Source organism: Euleptes europaea, chromosome 4 (genome assembly GCF_029931775.1).
Source record: "Euleptes europaea isolate rEulEur1 chromosome 4, rEulEur1.hap1, whole genome shotgun sequence".
Lineage (NCBI taxonomy): Eukaryota > Metazoa > Chordata > Lepidosauria > Squamata > Sphaerodactylidae > Euleptes > Euleptes europaea.
The window spans coordinates 79,016,600-79,029,496 of record NC_079315.1 but is presented as its reverse complement, the minus strand read 5'-3'; the positions used below and the strand labels follow the sequence as shown (position 1 = coordinate 79,029,496).

At 44.1% G+C, this 12,897-nt stretch overlaps 1 protein-coding gene across 1 annotated transcript; it reads right to left on the bottom strand.

Annotated features, from left to right (window-relative positions):
* Nucleotides 1-971: 971 nt before the first annotated feature.
* GLRX (glutaredoxin) lies at nucleotides 972-5,212 on the bottom strand. Its single transcript, XM_056848851.1, has 2 exons — nucleotides 5,012-5,212; nucleotides 972-1,082 (listed from the first exon to the last, which is right to left on the bottom strand). The coding sequence occupies exons 1-2, from the start codon at nucleotides 5,210-5,212 to the stop codon at nucleotides 972-974; spliced, it is 312 nt and encodes a 103-aa protein (XP_056704829.1).
* Nucleotides 5,213-12,897: the final 7,685 nt, after the last annotated feature.

Here is a 12,897-nt window from a genome sequence, read left to right as displayed (position 1 = left end):
CTTTCCTTGCAGGGAAATTCCCTTAAACCAAAGGTTCCCTGGTAAACCCACTACCACCACTCAGGACCTCCTGAGAACATCTAGACTGACCAATTGAGAAGGCACTCTTCCAGCACAGTATGAGAACAATAACAAAGCGACAGGGTACAAACACTAGAAAGTACCTTCTAACCAACCTAGTAGAACCCTGATGCCTGAAGGACAGCCAGTGTGGTGTAGTGGTTAAAGTATCAGACTAGGACAGGGAAACCCAGATTCAAATCCCCACTCTGCCACAATAGCTTGCTGGGTGACTTTGGGTCAGTCACACACACAGCCTAACCTACCTTACAAGAGTCCAGTAGCACCTTAAAGACTAACAAAAATATTTTCTGGTAGGGTATGAGCTTTCGTGAGCCACAGCTCACTTCTTCAGATACAGCTAGAATGTGAATCCATCGGTCTTTAAGTAGAGGAACAGTATGTTCCTCTACTTTAACAGTACTTAAAGACCGATGGATTCACATTCTAGCTGTATCTGAAGAAGTGAGTTGTGGCTCACGAAAGCTCATACCCTACCAGAAAATATTTTTGTTAGTCTTTAAGGTGCTACTGGACTCTCGCCCTTTTTGACTACTGCAAACAGACTAACACGGCTACCCACTGTGAACTACCTTACAAGATTGTTGTGAGGATAAAATGGAGGCGAGGAGAATAATTTTCCTGGGGATTTTACAATGAGTTATTTTATATGACTGTTTCTCCCAATACCTTGAACTTCAGTCACGGTTACTGGTCTAACTCTTTCTGGGCTGCTTTGTTTTGACTTAATAGTAAACCTTGTTAGAACAATGATAATGTACTTTGAGCTTAATGTTAGGGGCAACACACACATGAACACACTGTGTCATTATAGCTGCATCTAGAATCCGCTGGGTTATTTTTTTTACAAGTCAAAAGAACAGTCTACCCAATTACTTACCTCCGAATTACTACAATGCACCAATTTGCTTTAATTTTGGAATGAGTTCTCCACGGTCGTATAGAGCTTTCAGGTTGTCATAACCACCAATACATGTTTCTCCAATGTAGACGCGAGGGACCTAGAAAAGCAGGTGTTAAAATCAAAAACAAAAGCAGCAGGAAACCCTGTCTCCGAAAGCTCAAAGGAGAGCTACCAGAACAAGAGAGCAGGAAGATCAGCTGACCCCAGAGAGGACGAACAAATGATTAAGGGCCAAAAGATGCAACCCTTTGAGACACTTCTTACCCTAAGACTTTAAACCCATGAAAATATGTATGTAGCAATGGAATCTGAACTGCTACAGGCATAAATACCATCCTAGTTGATACAGAGGGTAGAATTAGCAGGGCAAACAGACGTGCTATTGGAGCCAGAGAATAGGAGACATCCTAATGGTACATTTCTGCTGGCCAGAGCTCTTCGTAATAGGAAGAGTCTCCAAGTGTGCCCCATGCCACCCCAGCATGCCACTCCCGCCTCTGGAAGGCAGAAGTGAGTCCTATCCATCACCACTAAAGCCAAAGTCCTAGAAAGATTATAAAGATAGATATCAAGTCCAGAGGGCAATTCTACTTGCATTTTCACATTTGAGCTATTATATTTACAGAGCTCAAAACCAATAGGCAGCCTGATTAGAACCAGGAAGCAAATAGCAGGACTTCACTTTCCCTAAAGCTAGTCCATCAGTCACCACAAAGGTCACTGCTAAGAAGACTCATTAAGAAGTCCTGCCACTGAGGAACAAGGAGCCTTGTGCAGGGGCCATTAAGTCCCTTATCGAGAAGAGTTCGAGGCCAGCCCCTGTCCTAAATTAGTTGCTCAAGTTAACAGGCAGCAGTGAAGCATGCTAGCCTAGAGAAAGCAGCGCAAAAAACCCCAACCAAACAGGAAGAAACGATTCTGGGCCTCGGGTTTACACACACCCTGGGCAGGCTGTCCCAATAGTCAGCCAGGCCATTTTTAGTCAATGATTCCCTTGTAGTTCTTTATCTAGGCAGTAGAATCCACCCATGCCATTTTGTACCATATGCTGTACATATGAACAGAACAAGTTGTTTATAGTGAGGCAATGTAAAATTTAATTAGAACTCGGTTTCTACAATGGGCACGATTCACCGTGAAGCTATCTTGGGCAAATCCCGTAGAAAGTGAAGAAAGGAAACAAAAAGGATGGCTTTCACAATTCATTTCAATAGGTTTGCACAGTAGAATTCTTGGTTAATAGCCCTGCTCCAGTTTTAACCAGATTTGTTCCTGTGCCTTTAACAGACACACCTAAACCAAGCAGGCATCACTCAGAACAACTAGACAGTTGCTTGGGTCTGGGTTCCCCACAGCCACACCTAGAGTATTCTGTGCATGTGGAGCAGCAAAAACTGGGAAATATACCTGCCCCCCCATGCTGTTTTGGTGCAGGAAAATTGTGGCTGGGGTGGAAGTAGAGCCCTTCCTCATCTCAAAGTGGTGTTCCAAGCCAAAACGGGCTCTGGTTTAATTTTTAATAGCCGCTCCCTGCAGCTGCTGGATGGCTGTAGAGAACCCAAGCTGGGTCCAGGGAATCTGGACCCAACTCTTTAAAAAAAGCACACGTCTAGTTTCGCTCTTACTACAGTTCTGTAGGACTGTTAGAGATCCAGCCGCACTGCCCTGTTAAGTTTTATCGTACAATTGTATCATCAGGAAAGATACAAAACATACAGCATAGTACTTTGAACTCCCCAAAGTTAAAGATATCTGGCAGCCATACAGTGAAGAGGGGCCCTTGTTCAAGACACAGGTAGAAGACTGGAATGGGCAGCAATTGCTCAGCCTTCTAGATTACAACATAACAGACCTGTTGTAACACAGTAGCTCTCCGCCCTGTCACGGATGCTACATATTCTTAATGAAATGCCACTACAAGATTGTGCACTGCAGCTGTAAGAAGCTGTTGCTTCCCTCTTTCACCAAGGCTGCATCCACACATCAGCGGATAGGGCTCTACAGGTTTCCTTCGCGACGGGATTGTCACGACCACATAGGAGAAACCAATCACAAAGGGATCGCTATCGTGCAACATCCAGAGTTGTGCACAAGCAAATTTAGACTTGAAACTGATTCCAAGGCAATGCATCATACAGGAAGTCAGAACTGCAGAACTCCCATCTTGCAAGGGGGCTCTCACTCTTGCAGCCCGCTTACAGGAAGTCCTGGAAGCTGCCCCAGGAGGTACACATTATTAGGAAACACACTTTCTCAATCCCTGGCAACCATTCCACCTCAGGCAATGTCTTGAAAAAAGTCAAAGGCACAACCCAGCCAGCATCAAATAGTTTTCGTTTCCATGGGAGGGGAGACAGAAAGAGGAAGTTTAATACAGATTGTTATGCTTGCAAGACAGCCCATTTTCAGGATACTTTATATATCAGCTTTACCCAACAAAGACATTCACCCCTGCATAAAGCTTCCGAATTGTGTGTGCCTTTTTATTGCAGATGGGTAACTACAGAGTTACACTGGCCACCAAGGTTAATTCATGCCATCATATTCCCTATTACTATGTCTGGGTGCGAAAGCTGGACCTTGAAGAAAGCTGATAGGAAGAAAGTAGATCCCTTTAAAATGTGGTGTTGGAGGAGAGTGTTACGGATACCGTGGACTGCCAAAAAAACCCAACAACAAAAAAACCCCAAATGAGTGGGTTATAGATCAAATCAAGCCTGAACTGACCCTAGAAGCTAAAAGACTAAACTGAGGCTATTGTATTTTGGTCACATTTTGAGAAGACAAGAGTCACTGGAAAAGACAGTCGTGCTAGGAAAAGTTGAGGGCGGCAGGAAAAGAGGAAGACCCAACAAGAGATGGAGTGACTCAATAAAGGAAGCCACAGCCCTCAATTTGCAAGACCTGAGCAAGGCTGTCAAAGATAGGATGTTTTGGAGGACATTGATTCATAGGCCAGTTATGCATGGGAGGTTTTGCAGTTCTCTAGATGTGCATTTTCCCCATCCAAATTTTCAAAACTCAACAATAAGCCCCCATAGAGTTTTGAGAATTCAGATGGGGAAAATGTGTATCTAGAGAGCGGCAAATCCAAGGCAAAACCTCCCATGCATAAGTGGCCATAGGGTTGCCATGAGTCGGAAGCGACTTGACGGCACTTAACACCCACACACAACTACAAAGTGGGCGAGACATTACCGCACTAGGTATTCCCAGCCATGTATCAAGAGTTTGGAAACGTTATAAAAAAACATCACGTTAAAAGGGTTTTTGGATGATGCCACGGCTAAAAAATGGTTGGAAGACGTCTTCACAGCTAAAGGGGCCAAACAAAGTGCGAACAGTATTTTTTATAACAGTTTCAAACTCTTAATACATCACCGGGAATGCCTAGTGCGGTAACAGCCAGGGGAACGACTCACTCTTCTAATTAAAACCCACTGACCATTTATTCATAAAAGGTTTTGCCTTGGATTCGTCACTCTCTAGATCCCCATTTTCCCCATCTGAATTCTCAAAACTCTGCCTGGCGGCTTATTGTTGCGTTTTGAGAATATGGATGGGGGAAAAGGGCATTTAAAGAGTGGCAAATCCAATGCCAAACCTTCCATGAATTTGCCACTCTCTAGCTGCACCTTTTCCCCATCTGAATTCTCAAAACTCTGCATGGCGGCTTATTGTTGAGTTCTGAGAATATGGATGGGGGGAAAGGGCATCTAAAGAGTGGCAAATCCAATGCCAAACATTGTCAAAGGCTTTCACGGTCAGAGTTCGTTGGTTCTTGTGGGTTATCGGGCTGTGTAACCGTGGTCTTGGTAAAAAAAAACGCCAAGACCACGGTTACACAGCCCGGATAACGCACAAGAACCAATGCAAACCCTTCCAGCTTTCCCCAGGCGACAGTCCACAACTGGAGAGCGCCTGATGCCCCAGCCTTGCTTCGGAAGAGGCCTTTTCCGCGTCCCGCTCGGGCAGCGGCGGCCCCGCACGGCAACCGCGGAGAAGCCCAAGCAGAAAGGCACTCACCGATCTGGCGCCGGTGGTGCGCAGCATATAGTCCTGAATGTTGGCCATATCCGCTCGGGTCGTGAGGTCGACGTACTCCAGGTTCTTGACGCCCAGCCCCTCCAGCAACTCCACCGCCATGTGGCAATAAGGGCAGGCAGGCTTCCCGAACACCGTCACTTTATCGCCCCGGATCTTACTGCTCACAAACTCCTGCGCCATTCTGCTGCGGGCCCGCCCGTCCGTCCGTCCCCCGCCTCGCCGGCCCGCGCGCCCCCCGACGGCTTCTGGCCCAGGCGGCGCGCGGAGGGCCGGCGCCGGCTTTTATGGGCTAGGGCCGGCGCTCCTTGGAGGGCCCACACCCTGGAGGAGGAGGAGTCCCAGGCCCCGCGCCTTGCTTTTTGTAGAGAGAAGCCCGCGCGGCCGCCTTCCCCGCCCGGGCTGCGCGCAGCACTCGTGACGCCTGAGAAGAGCCCGCTTGGCGGAGTCTCAGCCGTGCAAGTAAAGCTGCCCTGCCGGTTGAGGGCTGTGGGGTTCAGGGACTGCTATGCGAAAGGGGGCAGCTGCGGCCTTGAGGCTGCCGGACGGGAAGCCGGTGCCGTAGGAGTCGGGCCTACTTCTGAGTAGTAGAAAAGGGCCAGAGTCCAGTAGCACCTTCAAGACTAACAAGAATATTTTCTGGCAGGGTAGGAGCTTTCGTGAGCCACGGCTCACTTCTTCCGATACAGCTAGAATGTGAACCCGTCTGTCTTAAGTAGAGGAGAGTGAATTCAGAGTGAAACTGCGGAATTCCAGTTGCTATTCAAACTAAAGTCAGTGCATTTACCTGGGCTGAATAAAGACCTTGCATTCATGGCTCATGACCAATGCTGGTTTCTCCACACCCATCTGTCCCCTGGACATCACAGGGGATGTCTTCTGCAGACCACACCTCATCCCATCACGCCTGCGATTCACATTGACATACTGCTCACATTGACATACGAATGCTTGTCTGAATTCACTCTCCTCTACATCAGTATGAATATTTTCTTTGACAAAAATTCTAACTATCAAAACCAGTTACTGCACTTTCAGAGACAAACAAATGTTCACCTGGTGTGAGCCAGCGTGGTGTAGTGGTTAAGAACGGTGGTTTGGAGCAGTGGACTCTGATCTAGAGAACTGGGTTTGATTCCCCACTCCTCCACATGAGCTACGGGCACTAGTGTGGTGAATGGGGCTGGTTTCCCCACTCCCACACATGAAGCCAGCTGGGTGACCTTGGGCTATTATTTTTAAAATAATATCAAAATAAACATATTGTTTTATATTTGTTTGGTTTTTACCAGTTTAGAGGTTTTTCTTCCAAAAGGTACTATGACATTCTTCAGTGTTTTGGCTGATACACATTAACATGGTGACAAAGTGTACAAACACATTGAGAAATCTGATTCTAAATCCACTGTCCTGTGGATCACATCCTTTCTGAGACTAGTCTTTGACATTTCATCTTGTTTGGGGCAGCATCCTAGCCTCTGCCTCTACCCCTTTCCAATCTACCTGCTGAACAGATGCTGTGTATATAAGGGGGCTGGCAAAACCTAGGCTTTTACCTCTGTTCTCTCTTCTGTGCAGCCCTGCCTTTTCTGCCAGCTAATATAATAATTATAACAATAATTTTGCTCTGACTATTTCATTGTAATGCATGTGGTCTGTCTGATGCTGCTCACCTGTTCCAGAGGGGGAGGTATAGCCTTGTGCTTCTAAATCTTTTCTGTCTGCCACTGCAGGCATCCAAAGTCTTTGCCTCAGGGAGGGCTCGCTAGTACTGCTTATCTATAAAAGGGGAGAAGGGAACCAAAGTTTTTGCCTTGCCCCCAGTTACAAGCAAAAGCGTTCCCTTCTCTGCCCAGCACTCTCATGCAGCTCCAGATGGCTCAAGCAAACAGGACCAATGCTTATGCCTAAACAGAAGGTACCTTCCCTGAGCAAGCAAGATAGTAGGATTGAAAGAATATGGGAACACCATAAATAGAAATGTTAATTGGAGTAATTCTGTTTGGTGGGAAAATGGGCTGCTGGTTGGACAATATCCCTGTCAGGAGCGTGCCTGCTGAGTCTTTCTCACTCTTCTCCCACTGACCTTCCCAACTCTTGCTTCTTGGGAAAAGGAGAGCAGACATCAAGTTGCCAGAGTAACTGGCGCATTAGAAGGCTTCTGTCTGTGCTCAAGTGGCAGAGATAATTTTGTTCAGATTTGGAGCATTTACTGTATTTCTGAAGGAGATTCAAGTCAGTGCTCCATTAGTACAGTTCCAACTGCACATCCCTCTCTACTGCCGATCCTTCTGAATTTTGTTTCCATGTGATTTTGATTCAGTTAAGCATAGGCAATTGCAATTTACTGTTCCATTACTTGGTTGCTGAAGGATATCCCAGATACAGTCTTTCATTTATGGCTAATCAGGTGAAGATTTTCCAAGTGTATATGAAAATTAAATCATCATATGCATGAGGTTTTGTTATAGGCCAACAGGGGCATTGTAAAAACAGTTCCTTCCTACACACCCAGTCATGTCGCCCAGCTTAATTTTGGGTGGATGAATATGGAAACAGGGCGTGAGGTGTGGACGATCTCAGGAAGCATGAAAAGTAGGGTGAGATACCAGTCTATTAATTGTGCAATGTTAGCTTGCAATACTTTCCATGACTTAGTGTGACAAATCCTTGCAGCTACAAATAACTCCTAGCTGTGTGTGTTATTTGTAGTTGTAACTGGATGTAAACAACTGTATTGTAGCTATAGCAACCTCTTGTGGCAGAAACAAAATGCATAACATATGTATTATGAAGGCAAAAATAACTACATATAGGATTTAATTTTGGAAGGGAAATAAGTGAATGAAAGGTATTTTTAGTGGACTAAGAGTTAATTGGCAATTGTCTGCCAACTAACCGGGCTGCCCCGCCACTCCTCAGCTGGCTGGTAGGTGGAAGCAGGGCAGCTGAAGGGGGGGCGGTGATTCACGTGCGATGAGGTTACTTCCGGGTTTACCCTGGAAGCTTTGGCATCGTGATGGGGATGCTCTAGCACTCCCCCCCAAAAAAAAACTTTTTGGTTTCCATAGAGGTTTTTGGAAGAATGTGCTAGAGTGTCCTATGAGAGTGAAAACTGGCTACTTTCTGAATAAATGTCTTATCACTGGTTGCCAGCAGAAAGGCAAAGCTTTTTATCTTCATCTGACCTGCTGCTCCAAAAGTTTGAAGAAAAATGTCTACTACATGCTTTCTAAGGTGAGGCAGTGAAATACCCACACTGCAATACCCACGCTGCAAATCATATGAACACATGAAACTGCCTTCTACTGAATCAGACCTTTGGTTCATCAAGGTCAGTATTGTCTACTCAGACTGGCAGGGGCTCTCCAGGGTCTCAGGCAGAGGACTTCCATGTCACCTACAACTAGGGTTGCCAACCTCCAGGTAGTAGTTGGAGATCTCCTGCTATTACAACATCTCCAGCCAATAAAGATAAGTTCACCTAAAGAAAATGACCGTTTTGGCCATTGGACTCTATGGCATTGAAGTCCCTCCCCTCCCTAAACCCTGCCCACCTCAGGCTCCGCCACAAAAACCTCCCACCGGTGGCAAAGAGGGACCTGGCAACCCTACCTACAACCTCATCTTTAACTGGATATACCAATCAAGTGTTAAGAGTTTAAGTGCTACAATTATGTCTGTCTAAAATTACTGATGGCATTTGTTGTAACCTAAATAAGATAAAAGCTTTCATTGTAGAGAATTCATTAGGGAAGGTTCAAGGCCATGATGAAACTTGACCAAGGTATGCCTTAGATAAAAAGGGTCAGTCACCTCAAATAAAAATATCAGACATTCTTAAATTGTACTTGCATAGTATCAAAATTTAATCAACACAAACAATCTACATAATTTTTGACTTATTTTCTACATCCTGGAAAAGTGATGAGAGAAGCTTCTTTGCAGTTCCTCATGTAGCTGATGAGTAGAACTTAAATCCAACCACAGTTAAGAGCTTTTGTCCCAATGAGTTCAGTGGGAGTGCTAAGCTCATGCTTAGCTTTCACCTATTGAAGTCGATGGGACAGTGGAATGAGCAGGCGAACAGTCTACAGACAGGCTTTAGCTCTTGGTAAAGCTCAGCAGCAGCAGGATATCCTCTGCAGATCTCCTACATTTTTATTCAGAACAAGGGGTTATAGCAGGTGAGTTCCTGTTTGGATCGGGATTCTTGGTTTTAGGAGTCGCTTCCTAAAAGCTGAAGACACCAAGATCCATTTGAGACCAAGAGTGGCCTGCAAGGCATTTCCAACCTGAAATGGCAGCTGCTGTGCCTGAGATTTGAGCAGCATCAGCTAGGGGAAAAAATTAAAGCAGTAGAAGAGAGATCTCACATACCATGCCAACACCCACTTCCATGGAGAGCAACACTATCACTGCTCACTTATCATAAAGCCTGCTGACCACGCCCGCACAGGGATGGAAGCCACCTGTCAGCAAACAGTGGTGCCAGGAACACCCCATCATCTTCAGGCAACCCATTCCACATCCCCTCCCACACAAAAGGCATCCATCATGCCTGGAAAATGTCACAGCATCTGCACAGCATTATGCTGTGATGCGGTAAGTAGCCTGTTCAGGTAAGTAGGGGTTCAGTTCCACAATCCCCAGCAGCCCCAATTAGATTTAGCACCCTTTTACCAGGCAAAATTCCAGGGTCACACAGGGATGGAAGGACTCTCATACCCATTCTGACAGCCAGCTCCTCAGCCCTGTCGAGAGGGGTTGTTTCTGGAGAAACCGTGTGTCCCTGCAAGAAAAGGGTTCCCTTGGCTCCACATGTCCTGGGATCCTGTGACTGAGGACATGCAGGGCCTGACGAAGGAGCAAACATGGCTGCTGGTTAAAATGGCACTGGAGGGAAGCGTGAAGCCCATCTCCTAGGGTTGCCAACCTCCAGGTACTAAACAGCAAGAAACAGCACAAAATTTCAATGCAAAAGATATATATTATAAGTGCACAAGGTGTGAAGTGAGTACATTTAAGACACACAATAGACAATTACAATTAACAAACTGACAAGAAGATCGACTATTATAGGTAAGTACACAGTAATTGTTACTAACGGTATTCTTTCCCTTTTTTACATAAAATTCCAGGTAAGTACAGTTCTTTCCCAAATGTTTAAGAAGAATACAACAGTCAACAAAACAGCCGGAATATGATGGATGTGTTGTCTAGATCGGTGTCCACGTTTTGCCAAGGCTTCATCAGCTGATCAATTTCTATATATAATAAAATTATTCTATATCAAAAAATATTTTATTTTATGCTTATTATCTTATACTATTTATTAAAATTCTTTAAAAGGGTAACAATCCACCTGGAAAATCATAGAGAATGCCACCTCTATAATATTATCTCATACAATGCATTATATTATACAATACATTAACCCATACAATATATTAGTAACTCACCTCAATAAAATTAATAAATATGTACCAACACCATAATAGGTATAATTCTCAGCTGCCTGGAGGGGTTGGTATCAAATCAGTATGAAAACGCATAGAATAACCCTGTTGGAATAGGTACTAAATTACAAAAACCAGGTGCAACTAATGAGGAGAGTCCAGGCACGGAGATGCACTAAGGGATCAGGTAAAAATGACTATTTACAAAAGACATGAAAAATCCATTTCTAAATTGAGTCCTGTAGAAGGCAGAGTTCGGAATAGAAATATAAGTTTGGTCTCCATTTGCACCAAACATTCTCTGTGTATTATTGATCATAAGCTTTGCCTCAATATTGCCAGAAAATACAGTAAGACATACCGTCCAAGGATGGAGATGCACTAAGGGATCAGGTGAAAATAATTATTTACAAAAAAAACCCCATGAAAAATCCAGTTCTGAATTGAGTCCTGTAGGAGACAACGTTCGGAATAAAAATATGAGTTTGGTCTCCATTTGCAACAAAAACTTTTGTATATTTTGTTGATCATGTGCTTTGCCTCGATATTGCCAGAGAACACAATAAGACATATCGTTTTCTGAGTGGCCTTTTTAAAGAAAATGCGATGTTAACGGCGCCTCCAAATTCCGGGCGCATATCCTCGATCTGTGCTCACAGATGCGTGTACTCATGGTTCTCACGGTGCTTCCTATGTACATTAATTTGCATTTGCAAAAGATGCAATATACCACCTGTCTTGATGCGCAGTTAGAAAATTGGTGTAAGGTAAATTTAAAACCTGTAGTAGGTAAGAAGAGGTTACACATGGAGCACGAGCCACATTGGTGATGACCAACAGCTGGAGGTAGCCGTACGGAAGAGGAAAGCAAAAACTCAGAATTAAACGAAGGGGAGTCAGTATGTACAACCATATCTCGAATAGTACGTGGTCGGCTCAGACCACAAACAGGGAAGGATTGACAGCTGGGGATGTTCTCAAGGATATGCCAGTACTTTTTAATAATATTGTTAATTAAATGGGAACGGGGAGAAAATTGCAAAGACCAGTTAATATGATTCGATTGAGTATTTCGAGAATAGGGCAATAAAGTTTCCCGTTCTTTGGCATTCACTCGTGCTTGTGCCGCATTAAGAATATGGAGAGGGAAACCCTTGGATAAAAGTGCATCATCTAATAGCCTTACAGAGTCCAAATAGTCATTATTATCAGTAGCATTGTGTTTAAGACGCAAATAGTGACTGTATGGAAGATTATTAAGGAAATGCTTAGGATGATAAGATCTATAATCAAGTCCTGCCCATTTTGAAAGTTCTTTCCAGTATGGTTTGACAGCAAGAATGGAATTGTCGGAGATATACACTAGAAGGTCAAGAAAAGGTAAAGAGCTATGATGATGGGGACCAGTAAAAGACAAGTTGGGGTCAAGAGTATTGATCCATTCCTTAAACTCCAAAAATGATTCTATAGATTTGATCAGCCAGCTCCTCAGGCCTGTCGAGAGGGGTGGTTTCTGGAGAAGCCGTGTGTCCCTGCAAGAAAAGGGTTCTCTTGGCTCCACATGTCCTGGGATCCTATGACTGAGGACACGCAGGGCCTGACAAAGGAGCAAGAATGGCTGCTGGTTAAAATGGCACTGGAGGGAAGCGTGAAGCCCATCTCCTAGGGTTGCCAACCTCCAGGTACTGAAGGAAAAATCAGACACCTCTGTACAATTACCAAAAGATAAGTACAAGTAAGTATTGAAGCAAAGTTCACTTAAAAATGTCCTTTTAAGGTGTATTTTTTTCTTTGCAGCACAGCAGGCTATTGAAGGAGAAAACGATCGTTTCGGAGCACGAAGCCCAATTCTTCCTCAGTTCTTCCTATACAATACAATAAATAAATCTTTTTCATAGTCTCAAGCTTCTTATCATCCATTCTATGTTAAGTAATAATTTACTACAATTAAAAATCAGTTAATAATTAGATACATACAAAAATACTTCATATACTTACAAAAATATACTGCGTGCAGTTATACATCACCATACATAATATCGGGTTTCAGCTGAATACCATATTCAAAATTAAAGTGCAAAATTCTTCCCCAATATCTTACCCCTTACATTTTTAAGTGAACTTTGCTTCAATACTTACTTGTTAAAGGAATTGATTGCGAACTTACCTGTTGGGATATCCTGTAAATAAGAAAAAATACACTTGTTTGTTGGTAATATATGGTGTTGGTGGTTATATTACCACATACTGTAAAGATTTAGCCAGAATATACTTGGCATCGTTTACGGCTGGATTCCTGTACTGAATTTCTCAAACTCCAGGTACTAGCTGGAGATCTCCTGCTATTACAACTGATCTCCAGCCGATAGAGATCAGTTCACCTGGAGAAAATGGCCGCTTTGGCCATTG